This window comes from Podarcis pityusensis (genome assembly GCF_964106645.2).
Source record: "Podarcis pityusensis genome assembly, chromosome: 1".
In the NCBI taxonomy this organism is placed as follows: Eukaryota; Metazoa; Chordata; class Lepidosauria; order Squamata; family Lacertidae; genus Podarcis; species Podarcis pityusensis.
The window spans coordinates 14,759,553-14,780,518 of record NC_138028.1 but is presented as its reverse complement, the minus strand read 5'-3'; the positions used below and the strand labels follow the sequence as shown (position 1 = coordinate 14,780,518).

Sequence of the window (20,966 nt, the reverse complement as noted above, 5' to 3'; positions counted from 1 at the left end):
CACGTCACTCAACTCCCCATTCTGGCCTTTTCTCTTTCTAATAACCAGCCGGTCGAGGGAGGAGCCCCACCCCTTCGTCATCTAGCACAGATCCATTTCCTTTGTTGCATTAATGGCGCACAAACCTAAGCTATCACCTCACCAGGAATTTGAATCCTTCCTCATAGAGCCAGTGTGGTGTAGTGGTTAAGAGTGGTAGACTCGTAATCTGGTGAACCAGGTTCGCATCTCTGCTCCTCCACATGCAGCTGCTGGGTGACCTTGGGCTAGTCACACTTCTCTGAAGTCTCTCAGCCCCACTCACCTCACAGAGTGTTTGTTGTGGGGGAGGAAGGAAAAGGAGATTGTTAGCAGCTTGGAGACTCCTTACGGTAGTGATAAAGCGGGATATCAAATCCAAACTCCTCCTCTTCTCATGGTTTAACACTTGGATCCCCAATAATGCTAATAATTATTATTATTTATACCCTCCCATCTGGCTGGGTTTCCCCAGCCACTGTGGGCGGCTTACAGCACATAAAAGCATTAGACATTAAGAAAATTTCTGATACAGGGTTGCCTTCAGATGTCTTCTAAAAGCTAGGTAGTTGTTCATTTCCTTGACATCTGGTGGAAGGGCATTCCACAGGGCAGGCGCCACTACCAAGAAGGCCCTCTGCCTGGTTCCCTATGACTTCACTTCTTGCAGAAGGCCCTCGCCGCTGGACCTCAGTGGCTGAACAATGGGGGTGGAGACGCTCCTTCAGGTATACTGGACTGAGGCCGTTTAGGGCTTTAAAGGTCAGCACCAACACTTTGAATTGTGCTTGGAACGTACTGGGAGCCAATGTAAGTCTTTCAGGACCAGTGTTATATGGTCTTGGCAGCCACAAATCCGCTCCACCCCATGTTTGCATTAAGCTGCAATTCAAAACATAGAAAGCTGTTTTACACCCATTTGGGCCATTGGTCCATGTAGATCAGTACTGTCTACACTGGCCAGCAGTGGCTCTCCAGGGATTCAGGCAGGGTAAGGGCAGGAGCATCTTACCCATAGAGGCTAGCGGCGCCAAGTTCTGGAGGGCGCCAGGGAAGAGGTGGAGGCTGGACGCAGCACCTCCTGGCATCAGCTCGCCACCCTCGCCCGCTTCCGCCATGCCGCACTGAAGCAGCACCGCGCCCGGAGCCTTCGTCTGCCGTGGCCACCGCGGCACGAAGCAGCCAGCTGAGCTGGGAGGCCCTGTGCCCAGCCTCCACCTCTTCCCCACCGGAGGAGCCACCCTCCAGCCGCCGTCCGCCTCCTCCAGCCCTGCCGGCAGCACCGTCCTCCCTAAAAAACTCTGGGAAATGGGGGGGCGCTGGAGGGAGCTTTGCACCACAGCGCCAGATATGCTTAAGACAGCCCTGTATAAGTCATCCCAACCTCTGAAGAGCCACAGGTTCCCAGCGTCTGCTCTAGAGCCGGCATGCTGTTTCCAGGCACCAGGTTCACCAATTCCTAGACTGTGTGCTGTGTTACACATGTTTGTTTGTTTTTTACAATAATATTTATTAATTTTCATAGATAAACATAACAAAAAGGAAAAAAATAAAAAATAAAAAACTTAAAGTACATAAAATGGAAAAATAATTCAATTAGTTAATTAAAATCCATTTTCATAAACATATTGCTTGACTTCCTCTAATCTCTTCCATCTGAATTTCCTCGTAATTAAATGTAGCAGTTTCCAATATCATTATTTCATAAAACAATATTACAGTCATATTCCAATTTCCTAACTTTTCTTATAGTACATTCTTATTTATATATTTAAATCTAATTTAATCCTAGGCCTGATTAGTTCTTTCAAGTGGTTACATATCTTTAATATTACAATATTTATTCAAATAGTCTTTTAATTTCTTCCAGTCTTCTTGGTATTCCTCTTCTTTCTGGTCTCAGATTCTCCCGGTGTTACACATCTTAACCACAGTACACCACCTTCTGAATCGCTTTCTTGATTAGATTAGAGACAAATTGACAGACTGATTTCAATATCACCAGATGAATGATATTTTTAACAAAGATAAAATAAAACATGGCTTTAATAAGAGTAAATCAAACATAGAATTAATATTAATAGAAGGAAAGGCCAAATTATTAACCAGGGTCTACAATTATCTACAATTAAATACAGATGAGGAAATCAAAGTGGTAATGACGAAATGGGCAATAGATGTGGGTCACAGCATCCAGTTTGAGGCATGGTCTAAACTCTGGAACATGGGCATAAAATTTACGGCATGCACTGTATTAAAGGAAAACATCAGGAAGGTGATGTATCGATGGTATCTCACCCCAACCAAGTTGGCAAAAATGTACATGATTAGAAGTGAAAGATGCTGGAAATGTTTAGATAAGGATGGCAATTTTTACCACATGTGTAAAAAAACAAAGGTGTTTGGGGACAGTATATACAATGAACTTAGAAAAAATGTTTAGAGATACCGTACCTTCCCTAAAAGGCCGGAGGCATTTATTTTAATAATGGTTGGGGATGAGATACCAGATGAGATGCTTGTTACACATCTTAAACACAGTACGCCCCCTTCTCAATCACTTTCCTGAATCCATCCACTGCTTGACGGACCCCAGAGCACAAATATCTCATGCAGCACCGGTTTTTCCTCCTTTCAGCCAGCAGGTGAACAGTGTCACCATCCTGGGATTCCCTGACGGATCCCACCCTGTGGCTGACAGCTTGGGGGTAATTCCAGAAACATATCCATCACTCAGGAAGCAAAACACAGACCCGCTCCTAAGCCAACTGGCAAAGGGGGATGTGGAGCTAGGCATTCTCATACCCTCCAACATTTCTCCCGTGAAAATCAGGACGTCCCATTCCATAATAATCATTCTACTATTTATAACCCCACACATCTTACTGGGTTGCCCCAGCCACTCTGGGCAGCTTCCAACATATCTAAAAACATAATAAAACATTACATTTTTCTTTTAAAAAAACAAAACAAAAAACAAAACCTTCCCTATACAGGATTGCCTTCAGATGGCTGGGGGGTCAGATCATTCTATACCCTCCAACATTTCTCCAATGAAAAGAGGAACATCCTAAGGAAAAGTGGGGCATTCCAGGATCAAATCAGAAACTAGGATGGCTTCTCTAAATCAGGGGCGTCCCTGGAAAACAGGGACACTTAGAGCGTCGGTGTTATGCACTGAGTTGAATAGGATCAAAAATGCAGCAGTCTGATTGGTCCTAAAACAATGCAGCTGTATGATTGGTCTGCAGGAGCCACCCAATCCAGCTCCAGGTGGAAGTGAATTCGCAACCTGATTGGCCTACAGGTGAATCCCAGAATTAGCCAATCACGTGGGGCCCATTGTGTAAATAATGTATATAAAGCAGACACTTTGGGAGGACTTGCATTCCTCACTACTATGAGCTGAATAAAGAGCATGAAATCCACACTTGACTCCGAGTATATTTCACATTTGCAAGAAATATAGAAAGACAGGCTTTGTGGAACTCCTCAAGGGATATCTCTGCATACCCCAGTTCCTGACCTGGAGGGAGGGGGAATCCATCTTGGAAGAAAGGTGGGGTAGAAATTTGAAAAGCCCAGCCAGCACATTTGGTGAAAAGACTTCTATATAGGATCTAAAAATACACAGATGTATTAAAATGTAATCAATTTGTTAACTGATTAATCGGTTCAAAGCCAAAACCTTTAATTGGTGCCACGACTCCTCTTTCGATTCTTCTCTTTATCATTACTTTGAGTTCATTCTTACTGGTATGCAGCGATCAAGCTGGCAAGTTGCCATCTAGCATGCAATTTAATTTCAGGCTTTTAATTTCACCTTCGCTTCTCTTCCTAGCGATGGGAAATTAAGGCTTCTAATTAAGACAGAGGTTGGCAAAAATCAATTTGGATCTTTGGGAAATGCCATTTATTTTGAAGTTGTTAAAAGAGCGAGGTGTTTAATCAGGATAACCAGCGGGAAAATAAGCGGCCGAAAGAAAACCTTAAATTTCAACATCGTTCTATTTGGCCTTCTTTGATCTTCGTCAGAAATCAGAGTGAAATTATTTAGCTGTGGGTTCCTAGACTGTTTGCTCTACACTAAATAGCAAGTAATGCGGGTGGCGCTGTGGTCTAAACCGATCAGGAGGTTGGCGGTTTGAATCCCCGCAACGGGGTGAGCTCCTGTTGCTCGGTCCCTGCTCCTGCCAACCTAGCAGTTCGAAAGCACGTCAAAAGTGCAAGTAGATAAATAGGTACTGCTCTGGCAGGAAGGTAAACGCCATTTCCGTGCGCTGCTCTGGTTCGCCAGAAGCAGCTTAGTCATGCTGGCCACATGACCCAGAAGCTGTATGTCGGCTCCCTCGGCCAATAAAGCGAGATGAGCGCCGCAACCCCAGAGTCGGCCACGACTGGACCTAACAGTCAGGGGTCCCTTTACCCTTTACCTTTAATGCTTCATGCCTGTTGTAATCAGAGAAAGGGGGTTGCTCTTTAAGAGATAAAGGAGTATTGGCTTTGTAAATTACACCTTAATGAACATTGACTTGTTGGCCTTTTCACTGCAGGATGAACTTGCAAACGACTTTTCACATCAACTGCGAAGAACTGGAGAAGACCCTAGCTGGTCTGATGCTGAGATACAGGAAATGCTTTTTAAATAAATTAAAGCTGGAAACACAGGTAAGAGGACTATTTGCAATTCAAGAAGACTGAGCTAAAACCCAGCTGCTGAGATTCCAAGCCGCAGCAGCTCTTGTTGATTTCCTCCATGAGATGCCATCACTGAGCCAGGGTGTGTGCATGGGCAGATTGACACACCATGCTTCCCCCAGAGAACCCTGGAAACTGCGATTTGTTAAGGGTTCTTTGAATCATGGCTCTGTAGCGAGGAGACCGCTGCTCCCAGGATTCTGAAATGAGAAAAGGGACTTACCGTAATTGAATTGCCGTTATGAACTGATGAAATTTTATTTTATTATGAATCAGGCCTCTTTGAATGAGGTCAGGCCTCTTCGAAAAGCGGATGGGGGAGTATATCTTCCAAGCAGTTTAACTGACAGCCTTGCACATGTCCTTAAACAACCCAAACCACATCTTCTTTCATGTGGTAGGAATAGGAGCAATTCTAAGAAGTCGGATAACTTAATTTCTCACCATCGCTGCTTTCACTTTCGAGCAAAGCCAAGGTTGCAAACAACAGCGATGTTTTTTGCAACTGTAAAGCCCCTTGCAAGGCAGAATTATTGTGAAAGGCAGACATCATCCTCACTTACAAGCTGCTCTTGCCATCTGCACAGGGGCTGGTGTGCCAGCATAGCTAACAGTCAGTGGCAGTGGCAGACAATAAGTACCACTGGTCAGTGGCCGATCACCTGCTTTCATAGAATCACAGAACTGTGGAGTTGGAAGGGAGCCCAGGGGTCATCTAGTCCAACCCCCGGCAATGCAGGAATCTCAGCTATAGCATCCACGACAGATGGCCATCCAACCTCTGCTTAAAAACCTCCAAGGAAGGAGAGTCCAGCACCTTCCGAGGGAGACTGTTCCACTGTTGAACATCACTTACTGTCAGAAAGTTCTTCCTGATGTTTAGTCGGAATCTCCTTTCTTGTAACTTGAAGCCATTGGTTCGAGTCCTACCCTCCAGAACAGGAGAAAACAAGCTCTCTCCATCTTCCTTGTGACAGCCCTTCGGATATTTGAAGATGGCCATCCTATCTTCTCTCAGTCTCCTCTTTCCATTCAAAACGTCCAAAATTGAATCCCCGTTATCTCCAGGCAAGGATGAGAATGTTGCCTGTTTGCAACAGTGGAGTGAGTTAGTGTAGACAATATTTAGTCTGGCTTGCTGTAAGGCAGCTCCCTATGTCCTATGGACATTCCCCCAGTCCCTCAGCCACCTCAGGCAAGGTGGGGAATGTGCATGAGTTCTAAATGTAGCTCTGGCAGGGTGGAGGGGTCTCTTAACAACTCCCAGCACCCTTAAGAAACTCCATTTCCCAGGATTCTTTGGGTGAAGCCCTGACTGTTGAGATTTGTGGATGTAAACAGAGCCCTACTGCTGCAGGGATTTTTCACATTTCCAGGACAGAGGCTTTAAACATACAGTGGTACCTCAGGTTAAGTACTTAATTCGTTCCAGAGGTCTGTATTTAACCTGAAACTGTTCTTAAGCTGAAGCACCACTTTAGCTAATGGAGCCTCCTGCTGCTGCCGCGCCGCCGGAGCACAATTTCTGTTCTTATCCTGAAGCAAAGTTCTTAACCTGAAGCACTATTTCTGCATTAGCGGAGTGTGTAACCTGAAGTGTATGTAACCTGAAGCGTATGTAACCTGAGGTACCACTGTATACTGCGGACGTTACCATAGCATCAGAGACCGACAACAGTGCAGGAGGATTTTGCCCTGAGATGTTGTGATTACTTTCCTGGCGAATGTGGATCCAAAAAAATACAGTAATTCAAGGCATGCTTTTTCTACCCCAGAGCATCTCTAAAACATGGACCAGATGATGCTCGGTCATTTCGTATGCATCAGCACCTCCTTGTCTTCGCAACAGAAATAGACTTGTGCTACTTTTTTTAAAAGCAGAGGCTCCTGGGCAGAGCACCAAGAAAAGCTGCTCAAAGTGATTTAGCACAGCTCGTTGACCCGCTCCTCTATCCCACTTTACTTTCCCTCTGATTTACATTTTAATTGGTTCCTGCCTCTTTAATACAGTTGCCAGCTGGTGGAAAAGGCTTATATTTATCTAGGGGAATACAGTTTAGGGATCTGAAGAAGCCCAGAACTCATGGAGGCATTCCAACTGCCCATAATCCCTTAATTAGGTGGAGCATCTACGGTAAATGCACACAGGCTACCCTTGACAATTACCAAAGCGATCTGCAGCGCTTCCTGTTTTCCTCCTCCCACACGCCTGAACTGTCTCTAAGATCTTGCATCACACCCTAGATTTGAAGCACTGCATTGACACGCAGCCAAGGCACAGGGAGGGACCAGACCCTAACTACGTATGGCACACACAGGGGTTTATTGGAAACACCTTTGGGGGATAACCAGGCAGAGGAGGAAGGGAGCAAGGCGGAAAGTGCTTAACCCTTCCCCCACTGCATCTCCACTTGAAACTGTCCTCCCCGCTGCACAGTTTCAAACAAGAGAATTCTGAGGGCAAAGATGGGAAAGGGTGAAGCACCCCTCGCCGTCGGCTCCAAATACAGTGGACGCTCAGGTTGCGAACGTGATCCTTTTAGGATGCACATTTGCAACCCACAGCGGCGCGTCTGCGCACTCGCAGGTTGCAATTCGGCGCTTCTGTGCATGCACAAAGTGTGATTTAGCACTTCTGCGCATGCGCAACTCCCAAAACCCAGAAGTAACCCGTTCCGGTACTTCTGGCTTTCGGCGGTCTGTAACCCGAAAAAAACGCAACCTGAAGCATCTGTAACCTGAGGTGTGACTGTAATTCCTACCCAAATGTGCTTTTCCTTAAAATTGTTGTGCTTCTGTTACATGTGTTCATGCACTGCGTTCAAGGGATTCATAATTCCTAGTTCTTCAGCTCCACCACTGAGCTGAAGCCCTTCCCCTGGATATCGACTCATGTTTTTTCCTGGAAGCTGATTATAACATATGCATCGTTTTGCATCTAAGAGTAACGTGGTCCTGCACTTTGAATCTAGGGTGGGGGAAAGTTCCGGGTATCAAAAACCTGGGAAACTGTTTACCTGGCTGTCAACAATCTCTTTTTAAAGTAGGAATGATAATTAGATTTTTACACTGACATAGAAAATAAACTATTCTCCTACCGTGAAACTTAATAGCCAATACATACTGCCTTATCTTTGGGTTTAGTTCTATTCCAGTAGGGCAGGGATGGGGCTGTTGTGGTCCTCCAGAGGATGCTATTCTCCAGCTCCCATCAGCACCAGCCAGCATGACCAATGGTCAGAGTATGGGATGATGGGAATTGAACAGCTTGTGGAAGGTCACTGGTTCTCCACCCCTGCAATAGACAGTTGCAAGAACATGTCCCCCAAATGATCTTCCCACATTTCTTGGGCATCCTGAGCTTTTATAGTGTGTGAACATGGTCCTCAGTACCGTATGTTAAAGTCTCCATGCCCAGACGTCCATTGTGAGGGGCTATATTTATTTCCCAAACTTTGCATGCATAGTTCCTGGCAAAGTTTAAAATGTTTCCCAGTAGATTCCAGTAGTTTTGTTTTCATGCCCACCTAGGAAAGAAGTGTTAGCAGATAGATCAATGGTGTTTTAACCAGGTTATTCTTAAATGCACTTGCATATCAGCAAAACATCGACACAGAAACAGGAGGGCTTGTCTGAAATATTCGTGGAATCATGTGCCAAGTACTTAAAGCTGGTTTAAAAGCTATGGGAAAAGACCAAAGGACCATGATCAAGATTTTGAAGAATGAGAACCCAAGGAGCCACAGAACAACCTTAGGCTCCAATCCTTTAAGGCCAGCTGTAAGGAACCAGAGGTGCTTTTAGGGTGGCATGATCGGTGTGGCCATCTTAGGCACCATGCTGCAGGGGCACCAGAGCAATGAAGTAGAACAGAGCCCGAGAGGCGGGGGCGCCAGATTTTAGCATTGCACAGGGCACCACTGAAATTTGAGAGCCTGGTGTCTGCCACTGGAGGAATTTGGCCATACCAAATGGCGCTGATGGAAGTTGATGTCCAACAACATCTGGAGGGCTGTAGATACCCCACCTATGCAAGAGTTTCTTCTGGGTTAGGCAGGCCAAGGATTGCCATATTCGTTTCACGTTTCTCAAACTGCACTCCCCTCGTGGCAAATGGCAAAATGCTTTTGAAATGAAGGAGGCTTTCCCGTGCAGTTTGTGAGGGGACCTGAGATGAGAGGCATATGCGCCACTCAAAGGGGTGGGGGATGTCCCAAAACTCTTCTGAGTATCCTCCAAACCCCTGGGTAGGCTCTGGGCCATAAGGACTTGAGTAGGCCACACCTTAGAATCAAAAGAGATGCTTTAGTAATACCCATGACTGACGTGTGTGTGTGTGTGTGTGTGTGTGTGTGTGTGTGTGTGTGTTTTACCAGCCAATGTTCAAGAAAATTCTAAGCCAGGCCTGGGTCGTAAGTGGCGGAACTTTCGATTCGTTCATCATAAACATATTGTCCATCATTGAGGAGTCTTCGGAACATCTAAAGCATCTAAAGGAACCCATCTGCAAGGTAATAGAGTAAGAGTAATAATTAATAATTCAGTAATGATTTTTTTTTAAAAAATTTGTTTGTTTATTAAATTTATATTCATCACAGTTAACAGAATAAAATACAAGATAAAAACACAAGTAAGTAATTAAAACAAAAACATTCCTAACCTGTCTTTCACACAATGTACACATGGCATAGCGTATATAGAGATGTTTTGAACTATTGTCAGCCCTCATAGTGGCTGGGCCTCGTGGATGTTGTAGTCCCAGGGTGAACATCCTGCACCCCTCCAGATGTTTCCGGACTACAACTCCCATCAGCCCCAGTCAGCATAGCCGGTGGTCAGGGATGATGGGAGTTGTAGTCCAATGCATTTGGAGGGGCATCCAGTTAGATTTCATTTATAGAGACCCTGAGGACTGGGCTGAAGCCTGACAAAATCTATTTCTTACGTCCATAGGATAACAACAGATTTCAAAAATGTAATAAGCAACAAATATATATACCCAAATATATAACGACCCAACTTATTTTAGTGATAGTAAGTTGTTTTTAACTGTTTTTAACATTAGGTTTAATTGTTGCAAACCTAGGACCTGAGGGTGGAGAGAGAGTAGATGATGATGATGATGATGATGTTTCTCTTTTTCTTTTTCTCTCTCTTATTTACCTCTCACCATGTTTAGTGCACATCTAATTATGTACTTTTTGACCTTTCAATAAAGATGTTAAGGAAAATTATTATTATTATTATTATTATTATTATTTATTTTGCAATTTTAGTATTGTTGTTTTGCTATGTATTGTTGTGTATTATTTTTGTTTTGCTTTGGTTGTAAATTGATTAGGGACATTATTAGTGGGATGCAACAGACAGAATTAATAAGCCTAAAGGTAACCATTGCAATACTTTGCAGTGACACGAATAAAACTTGATCTTACCGGTGGCTGTGCACTGAAAAACTCATCCAACGGGTTTCTTTTGGGTTCTCTGAATCTTTCCCAGTCCTTGTGGATTGGCATGGCAATAAGCCCCTGGCTGTGCTCTTGTGCTTTGGCCAACCCACTATTGGGTTGTTATTTTTATCGTTCTTGTTGTACGCAGGATTTTCTCAACGAGGTTCACAAGGATGTGGTCAAAGAGTACATCATGCAAACTCTCAAGCCAAGAGGCAGAATGAGGAAAACGAAACGAGACGAGGTCAGCAAAATAATGTCTCAGGATGCCACAGCTATTAACAACACAATGCAGCATCTGGTAAGGAATTTCTGCCATTTGTATCTACCGTATTTTTTGCTCTATAAGACTCACTTTTTCCCTCCTAAAAAGTAAGGGGAAATGTGTGTGCATCTTATGGAGCAAATGCGGGCTGCACAGCTATCCCAGAAGCCAGAACAGCAGGAGGGATTGCTGTTTTCACTGCGCAGCAATCCCTCTTGCTGTTCTGGCTTCTGAGATTCAGAATATTTTTTTTCTTGTTTTCCTCCTCCAAAAACAAGATGCGTCTTGTGGTCTGGTGCGTCTTATAGAGTGAAAAATACAGTACATCGTAGCAGTGGATTGATGTGAAAGTACCTGAGGTTATTTAAATGCAAGTGAGCCAACGAAACCTCAAGATCTGTAACCTTTAAAGTTGTTTCTTTCCTAAAATGTGTTAACAAGATTCATTTTAAGAGTAGTAGGGTTAAAGGTAGAACATTAGAAGCTGTCTTAAGTGGAGTTCCATCAGCACTGACTACATCAGCCTTTTCCAACCAGGTGTTTAGGAATACAGGACTGTTGGGATTTACAGCCCAAAACATCTGGACTTGTTCGGAACCACAATATTAGAAGCTCTTGCAGATCAAGAAAAGTACCATCAAGACCAGGCATAGGCAAACTCTGGCCCTCCAGATGTTTCAGACTACAATCCCCATCATCCATAGCTAACAGGACCAGTGGTCGGGGGTGATGGAAATTGTAGTCCCAAACATCTGGAGGGCCAGAGTTTGCCTATGCCTGATCAAGGCCAAGAGGATGTCCGTGTGGTAAAAGTCAAAAAAAGGTTATTAGAGGCAAGACATCTTCCTTTAGAACAGGATATCCTAAACTTGGGTCTCCAGCTGTTTTTGGACTACAATTCCCAACACCCCTGACCACTGGTCCTGCTAGCTAGGGATGATGGGAGTTGTAGTCCAAAAACAGGTGGAGACCAAAGTTTGGGAAACCCTCCTTTAGAAAATGTAAGTCTTGTTGAAATGTGGAGAACAAAAAGGGACACAAACTTTGGCAAAATAAATGCAAGCAGAGTATAAAAGATGATGGAAAAAAACCAAATTGAGGAGTACACTGCTAAAAAGATAAAGACCAACAACAACAAAAAGTATTTAAATACATGAGTAGTAGGAGACCAGCTAGGAGTGTGATCGAACCTTTGGGTGACAAAATGTTATCAGAGATACATTGCTTTTTCGAAACCTGAATGCTTCCATCTTAACTGCAGGTCATTTGGTGGTGGGAGAATAACCAGGTATTCTAACATATTTCCAGGGTTCAACTTCTGACTGGCTCGCTCCTGCCATAGAATACATTGCTAGAATAATTGGCGAGGAAGAAAAACCCAGAATCAAGGACCACATTAACTGTTTATACCAGGATTATCCAGACATCAGGTATGCCAACCCATTCCGAATAGCTGTAACTCGCAGGTTTGATTATTACGATCTCTCTCGTTCTCTAGGTGGAGGTTTTCTGTGCTGCTTGTGGGTGCAAAATAGAGTGCAAAGTGACTCCTAGGGAGCGATCATATGTATGTTACATCCCCCCACCCCACTGCCGTATTAGTAGCTGAATCGGGGGGGGGGGGGCACTCCCGCTTTTTCAGTTTTATTGCAATTAGGGATGGGCGAACCTGCCAGTTTTGGGTTCTCTCAAATTGGGACAATGAGAAACTGAGAGAGACCTAAACTGGCAGACTCGCCCATCCTTGGGCCTTATAGATGCTCCCCCATTTCCTTCTTTGTGGGGGCACATTGCTGCTTTGATTCATCGGTTTGTTTTCAGATATATTTTACTCAGAGTAAAGGTAAAGGGACCCCTGACCATTAGGTCCAGTTGCAGACGACTCTGGGGTTGCGCGCTTATCTCGCTCTATAGGCCGAGGGAGCCAGCGTTTGTCTGCAGACAGCTTCTGGGTCATGTGGCCAGCATGACTAAGCAGCTTTTGGCGAACCAGAGCAGCGCACGGAAACACTGTTTACCTTCCCGCCGGAGCGGTCCCTATTTATCTACTTGCACTTTGATGTGCTTTCAAACTGCTAGGTTGGCAGGAGCAGGGACCGAGCAACGGGAGCTTACCCCGTCGTGGGGATTTGAACTGCCGACCTTCTGATCGGCAAGTCCTAGGCTCTGTGATTTAACCCACAGCACCACCTGCGACCCTTCCTTTACTCAGAGTAGACCCTCTGAAATTAAAGACCATCGCCAACTTAGGTCCTTCAATATCAGCAGGCTTATGCTAAGTGTAAATAAATAAATAAATAAATTTTTGTTTATACCCCGCCCTCCCCAGCCAGGGCTGGGCTCAGGGCAGCTAAAACCAAATATTAATTACAATAAAACATAATAGAGAAAAGAAACAACAACAACAACAAACAGTTAATTAAAATACGGCTTAAAATACAGCTTAAAATGCAGCCTCATTTTAGTAGTAGCCCATAAATCAAGACCATAAAGGGAGGAAACACCAGATATTCACCCAAGCCAGCTATCCATGCTGGTCCTACATGGGCCAGCAAAAAAGCCAAGGGAAAATTTATATACTAAATCCCATATAAGAGGTCAGACTGAGTCTAAGCCGAAGGCTAGGAGGAACAGCTCCGTCTTGCAGGCCCGGCGGAAAGATGTCAAATCCCATAGGGCCCTAGTCTCTTGTGACAGAGCATTCCACCACGTTGGGGCCAATGCTGAAAAGGCCCTGGCCCTAGTTGAAACCAATCTAACCTCCTTGAGGCTTGGGACCTCCAAAGTGTTGTTATTTATGGACCTTAAGGTCCTCTGCTGGGCATACCAGGAGAGGCAGTCCCGTAGGTACGAGGGTCCTAGGCCGCATAGGGTTTTAAAGATCAAAACCAGTAACCCATTCTATTCTGCTGCTTTCTTTCATTTCCCCCTGAATTTTGCTTTAAATTTATCAGGTGCAGTTGGGGGCCCCTTCAGCGCATTCTTTACACGGTGAGCCCATCTTATCCCTTCTATAACACCATGTGGGCATTTTTGGGGAGAGGAGGCAGAGCAAGATGATCAGAGTTGGCCAAACATCTTGGTGCCTGAGACAATTAAATGGCTGGCCCCACCCCCCAAAAAACCAACACTTAAAGTCATATTGTACCCACAACTGGTCAAGTTGTGTTTGCGCTTAAGGCAAAAACTCCCCCAACTACCTCTCCACCTCTCTGGCAGCAAAACAATAAGAAATTAAAATTACTAACCATTTGCTGCCCTTTCATGACAGCTATCATCATCTTCCCCTAGGCAGCCACCTCACTTTGCCTAATGATAGGGCCGGCCCCAGAGAAGATGGAAGGGCGGAGAAGAGGCAGAACCAAGTCATTTCCATCCAGCTTTGCTTGTTTACAGGGAGGGATAAAGAGAATTGGCTAGGATTCAACTAATGAATCCCATCACTGGAAGCACTGTGTAAGGACTTCTGCTTGCGCAAGAGGGTTGCCTGCATCTCCTCCCCACAAAACAATCAGAAGTGTGTGACATTGAATTCTTCCCATGTTCTCTTATTCCATGCTCCTCTTTCCTCAATCTACAGCAGGAGACACTAATTTTACTTTTTTTAAAAAAAGATGTTTAAATAAACATTCCTAACCAGCTTTTTTTTTTAACAGCCACTTAGCACAGCTGCCAGCCCTAACTGTCATAATTCTTGACACACTGGCTATTATTGCAACAACAATGAAATAACCATTGCCATAAAAAAGCGCAAACAACTATTTGCCAGAGAAGACATGCCTCCTTTGTGTATGCCCTGGGAAGTTCCAGGGCTGTTCCTCTTTATAGGGTCTGCTTCCTCATGATAAGAAAGAATTCTGCAGAGGATGGGGTAGGGGGAAAATTCAGTTAAATTTGAAGCAGAACACATATGAGAACCAAATACGATAATCGAACCAAAGCACAGACATCCTTCAAAAATCAGCATTTCTCTTAAATATGCAGTGCTGTTCTCCAGCCAAGTAACACATTGCAATAATGTGTAAACGAGTGTAAAGTATGCATAAAAATGCATAATATACAAAAATGAGTTACCGTATTTTTCCATGTATAAGACTAGGTTTTTCCCCTAAAAATAATGTCAAAAATACACGGGGCCATCTCCCCCATTTTCTTAAATCCGAGTCTCCCAAAACAGGGGGTGTCTTATACATGAGGGCATCCTATAGACGGAAAAATATGGTAATATTGGTGGGAAATTCGCACGAAAATGCTGGTGGATTTTCACAAGGTTCTTTTTTAAAAGACACACAAAACAATCACTAATTGTTGTGGAAAGGTAAATTTAAGACTGGAAAAATGAGAAACTTCAAGCACTGAAAGGAATAGAGAGCCCCATCCCTACGGTAGATTTAGTTCCGTCTCCGCCAACCTGCCACCCTCCTAATGCCGGGAGCTAAAATTAACTTCAGCCCCAGTCAGCACAGCTGGTGGTTCTTGTAATCCAAAATGGCCATGTTGGCTGGGAGTGGTGGGAGTTGCTATCCAAAACATTTGGAGAGCACCTGGTTGGTGAAGACTGGCGTATGGTGTCTTTATAATATCTGTTTCTTTGCAAATATACAAGCCGAACATAATGGAAGCAACTGAATTCCTAGAACAGGCAGCACAACCACTAACTGATAATATAACATCACACAGATATAGGTGCTTTCTAAGGTATGGCAATCCTAGGTAGGTTAGGACATTCAGAGTCACTCTCCACCTTCGCTAAATGCCCCCCCCCAAGACCCTCCTATGTCAGTGGGCCAGGTGGCAAAAACAGGCTATAGCACTCTGAATCAGCACTGGGCAGCTAGAAGCTGCCATTTTAATTTCCCACAATGCCTCCCTCCATGTAACATTTCTCCAGGTGCATTGTGGGGGTGTTAAAGTGGAAACTCCCCAACTTAGCCACTTTCTACAAGAAAGGACTTTGCAGAATTCTCTCCCCTCCCACCCCACCACCCCAGACATGGGGAAACGACTTTGTAATTTAAGCCCTTATGGTCTTTTACCTACAATTGACCAGATTACAGTTTATTGGATGACAACAGCATTTTAGAAACTCCAGGCCTCTATGATCATTTGGGTGTCAATGTTTGCCAATGAATGATGGGAGCTGATCTTTTTATTGCCTCGTTTTGCTTTTGTTTTACATGTATATTTCCCCCATTTGTTTCTTGGAGAATTCACCTTCATTGCATTTTGCAGAAAGGAGCACATTGTCGCTGTTCTTGCTCTTCGAGGATTGAGTCGAAATAAGAGGCGAGCGATAGCTGACCACGTGAAGCAGCCGTCAGAAGAGTTGGGATGCAGGACGCTCTTTGCTGAAATAGAAGTCCCAAGAACCACCCAGTGCTTTTTTTAAAATCTGCAGAAATGAAATGTTGAGCTATGCTTGTTTCCATGTATTTATGAACATACAAGCACCTGAACAGAGTCAGGCCATTTGTCAATCTCTCTGCGGCTCTCCACATCTTGCTCCTTAATGATCCTTTTAGCAGAAGATGCCTAGGATGAGTCTCAGAAGATTATATACTTGCTAAAAATGGACACTACTTAAAAATGGAAAGCGTAATGCTAGTGGTCAACAAAAGAGGTCTAAAGAAAGGCAAATCTAAAAAAAATGCAGTAGAAACACTGACAACTGGGAAACACTGGACTGTGAGCTCTCCAATTGGAGAACAGCCTTTACCAAAGGTGTCATGGACTTTGAAGATGCTCAAACTCAGGATGAAAGGGTGAAACGTGCTAAGAGGAAAGCACGTTTGGCAAACCCTCACCATGATCAATTCCTGCCCGGAAACCAATGTCCTCACTGCGGAAGGACATATGGATCCAGAATTGGCCTCCACAGTCACAGACTCACTGTTAAGACTGTGTTCGTGGAAGACAATCTTACTCAGCTACGAGTGATCTCCAAAGAAGAAGAAGACTACTTCTGAGCTATAGTCTCTCTCCAATTTAATAATGAGAAGGTCTTCTCTCCTTACTGTATTTATAGAGGTGTTTGCCTGTCCTCTCTCAGGTGTGGGAAACCTCCAGCCCACAAGTCAACTTCTTCCCCGCAGGGGTCCCAGCTTAGCACACCAGATCATTCCCTGCAAACCACAGCTGCCTACCCCACACCTGATGCCTTGTTTGGGGCAGGTGGGTGTGGTTTCAAAGGCACAACTGGGAGGTTAAACTGAGCTTCCTATTACTCCTTTGCTAGAGAAAAGCACATTCCCAGCGCCCAACCGATAATTCTTAATTTTAGAAGGGTTTTTAGAAAAATGGGAGTGCCTTCAAATATGCCCATCAATCATGTCAGGTGACTGAAAGATGGGTGACCTTACCCATCTCTCAGATTTGATCCATGGAATACTCTCCCCAGGGAAGTTTACCTGGCACCTTCATTATGCACCTTTCGGAGTGGTGAAAACTAACTTCCTGTATCTATTTAAATGTGTTTGAGGGAGGCGGGGGGGTTATTGGTTTGTTTTGGTCTTGTTCATGTTTTTATTGTGTAGTTTGTGCTTTTATCTTGTATTTTTTTTATGCTGTGAACTGCCCTGAGATATATGGATGAAGGGAGTACAAATTTAATTAATTAATTAAAGGAGGAGACACGATATGGGGAACTCGACTAAAAGCATAGCCAAGAAACCATGGCCGCACCCGACACGTGAATAGAATTAATATGACCCTGACATTCCCCAAAAGAAAACAAAGAAGATCTGTTGGCGACCAGCTGTCACATGTCAAACACCACAACAGACCTTCCCATCACTTGATTTTCCTCCCGATACCATACTTTTCAGAAGAGGAAGTTCAGCCAGTTTTTCTGAATAGTCCAGTCAAGTGATACGAATCTTACCTCTCACCTCAGAGCGAATGTAAAGCAGGCCTAATAACATCAGCATTCAAATGTATTTGTTTTGTTTTGTTTTTGTTTCCCCCCCTCCTTTCTTTTTTTCTCCCCCCCTTCCCCTTCCCTTTTTCTTCTTCCTTTTCTCTTTTCTTTTTTTGTGCCTCCTTTCTTGGTCTTTCTCTTTTTGATGCGTTAAGGAGGAGATAAAGAGATAAAAGTGTAACATGAAAACTTCAGTAAGTCAAAAGTGATGTTGTGTAATTTTTCTATTACTATTTACATATTGTTAAAATTGGTGAATTGTAATGAATTGATGTAACAATTACTGTGGTTTTTTCCTTTGTTATTGTTGAATTCTAAATAAAGTATTATTCTTCTCTTTAAATAATAATAATAATAATAGCAACTACAACATCAGCATTCACATCTTTTGCCCTAGCCCAGCCCCACTGCTGAGCCTTCACCTTAGAAAACATGTCTGCCTCAAGGAGTTTCCATTTTAATATCCCACAATGCCTTGGAGGCTGGTTTCTGTTTAAAATGGAAACTGCTAGGGCTGCCACTAAGTAAGTCAGAAAGGGCAGAGGGGAATCACCAAACATCACTGGTTTGGCGAGTTAGTCCCTATTTAAATACCTCATTTGTGCTTTCTGAAACAATACAAAAAATGAAACATAGCCATGCTTCAAAATTCGCACTTCTACAAATTGTGCAATGCAGTTCTCCAGTAGATTTCAGATCAGCTTTCCACAGCTTTTCCCAAGAGTTCATTTCTATATTATGTCCAAGAACTTTTAGCCCATTGTATCATCACTGATTTAACCATTTCATCTTTCATCTCCCATTCTAATAACAATTTATACATTTCTGAAACCGGTTTTTCTGTTCCTTAGAGCAGAATCTTTTCAAAGTCAGAACTTCAATCTATAAAACCTTTTAATAGATCCTTTAAAAAAAATACTCATTAATTTGATAATATTGAAACCAGTCCAATACGAATTCTGCTTTTCAAGCCACGGGACCACAGACATAAAAAAAACCAACCAGCAGTGGCGTAGCGTGGGGGGTGCAGGGGGGGCCAGCCGCACCGGGTGCAACATCTGGGGGTTAGGGTTAGGGGGCGCAAATCCACGGGTTAGGGGGCGCAAATTACTTGTCTTGCCCCGGGTGCTGACAACCCACGCTACGCCACTGCCAACCAGAATAACACATCTCAGCAGAGTGAGAAAAACAAGTTAAGGGAGTTCCTTTGGTCTTTCATAATAAATACAAAAATTCATGCAATGCTGGAAATGTATATTTATAGGGAAGTAGCAAGGCTTTCCTCACCCCTCACATGGGAAAGCGAAACTAGCCAAATTATTCCCCAGCACAGTTATTCAAGATAACAGGAGCCCTGTCATCTGTTATAACTGATTAACCTATGAAGAGTGAATCAAGCCACGCAAGCAATTCGGGGTGGGCTGTGATGCTCTGATAGTTGCTGGAATTCAATTCCCATCATCCCTGGTCATGCTGGCTGGGGCTGATAGGAGTTCAACAATGTTTGGCAGGAACCAGGTTGAGAAAGGCTGCTCAATGAAATAACCCATTTGGTTTGAAGAGCTCCCGGTTTGACTAATCCAGGCATGGCCAAACTTGGCCCTCCAGCTGTTTTAGGACTACAGTTCCCATCATCCCTGACCACTGGTCCTGTTAGCTAGGGATGATGGGAGTTGTAGTCCCAAAACAGCTGAAGGGCCAAGTTTGGCCATGCCCGAACTAATCCCTGGGAAAGCTAAATTCATGGGTTTTCCCCCATGATTATGTGAAGCAGGGACAGGCCAGGATTAAGCACTGCCACTTATTTCACAGCAGAGACAATGATGTCATCTCCAGGGAAGCTATGTGCCAATCTTCTGGGTGCTGAATAAATAAGCTTTCTTTTTTTCCTAAGATAGAAACCCGTCAAATAAACAAATGAGAGGATGAAGTAGGTGACCTGAGCATGAATGGCTAAGGATTTCATTTTGGAAATATTGCCAACCAAAATGTGACAAAACAAGTGAGGAAGGAGATTCGTTTGCAGACTGGATGTTAAATAAAAGGGCTGGTGGTGAGAGAGAGAAAAGTTTGCTTGTTATTGATGTCTGCACTGGTCAACATTTTATTTGTGTTTTACAGTTTTAGAAGGGTTGCCATGAAAAGCACCTGTGTTTCATAATTTCCCACCACACCACTGAGCTTTTTCAGTAATCCCATACTCTTAGACCAGCAAACCGTAATGGATTGTAGCTATCCGACAAAGCCATGCACAAGAGTAGACCTACTGAAACCAATGGACTTAACAAAATAAAAAAATTCCTTCCAGTAGGACCTTCGAGACCAGCTAAGTTTGTTATTGGTATGAGCTTTCGTGTGCATGCACACTTCTTCAGATACCACACGAAAGCTCATACCAATAACAAACTTAGTTGGTCTCGAAGGTGCTACTGGAAGGAATTTTTTTATTTTGTTTCGACTACGGCAGACCGACACGGCTACCTACCTGTAACAATGGACTTAAGTTAGTAAGGGCCATTGATTAACTCTGAGTATGACTTAATTAAATTCATCGCAAGGCAAACAACAAACAAGCAATTGTCTTTTAGTGTTCTGGAGCTGTGCAAGAAAATGTTCAGATTTTTTAAACAATCTCCTTTAAAGGCCTTCTAATTTGCACTTGGGGGATAATTCTTTTGGAGCTTGATTGAGTGTACTAAGAATATAAATGCAAATGGTTACTAACGGACAGTGTGTTCTCAGAGGCAAGTGGCCTTGTCCTTCTGATGGACATAATAAAGTTAGCACAGTGATAAATGTACATTAGACTGCTAGAGCAAGGAGAACAGACCCCCATCCGTGCTCATGTTCTTGAGTAAGTCCAATTTCCCCTCCATTGTTAATGTTTGTTTTGGCGGTGTTGATCACAATCTGATTAAAGAATGTCATCCTCTCCAATATTTCAAGTGTTATTTCGTAAGGAGGAATTGGGGTGGAAAAGAAATAAAGTACAGTGGTACCTCAGGTTACATATGCTTCAGGTTATATACGCTTCAGGTTACAGACTCCGCTAACCCAGAAATAGGGCGTCAGGTTAAGAACTTTGCTTCAGGATGAGAACAGAAATCATGCTCTAGCGGTGTGGCGGCAGCAGGAAGCCCCATTAACTAAAGTGGTGCTTCAGGTTAAGAACAGTTTCAGGTTAAGAACGGACCTCCAGAACAAGTTAAGTACTTAACCCAAGGTACCACTGTACTTTTTATCTAATAACTAAATCTCCAAAATGGAGGAGGATATGCCTTTTTTCCCAACCATTGCTAACATTGCAAACTAACCATTGCAAAACAACAGCACTTGTGTGGTATTTTTTGCATTCAAGCCAGTTGCTAGAGAAGGAAGGAGCCAGGAAGAATTTTTCCTCCTTTTGGCTTAGGAACGTAGGAAGTTGCCTTATGCTGAGGTAGACCATTCATCCATCTAGTTCAGCATTGTCTACATTGAGTGGAAGTGGCTCTCCAGCATTTCATAGGCACATGGTTGTTCATGTGAGATCACCATTGAACTCAGATCTTGTTTGTGGGGCTTCCTGGCGACCGGAGTGATATTGAACTAAACCAGACTAAATGGCCAAGTGCTAAGA

At 43.7% G+C, this 20,966-nt stretch overlaps 1 protein-coding gene across 2 annotated transcripts in view; it reads left to right on the top strand.

Annotated features, from left to right (window-relative positions):
- EXOC3L4 (exocyst complex component 3 like 4) overlaps positions 1-17,688 on the top strand; it is a 39,895-nt gene extending 22,207 nt beyond the window's left edge. For both annotated transcript variants that reach the window (XM_081017237.1, XM_081017236.1), the window contains exons 9-13: positions 4,572-4,686; positions 9,093-9,227; positions 10,315-10,467; positions 11,740-11,861; positions 15,664-17,688. In XM_081017237.1, the coding sequence (XP_080873363.1) occupies positions 4,572-4,686; positions 9,093-9,227; positions 10,315-10,467; positions 11,740-11,861; positions 15,664-15,820 (682 nt within the window). In that variant the 3' untranslated portion in view covers positions 15,821-17,688. The remainder of the gene's footprint in view (positions 1-4,571; positions 4,687-9,092; positions 9,228-10,314; positions 10,468-11,739; positions 11,862-15,663) is intronic.
- The last annotated feature ends 3,278 nt before the right edge of the window (positions 17,689-20,966 follow it).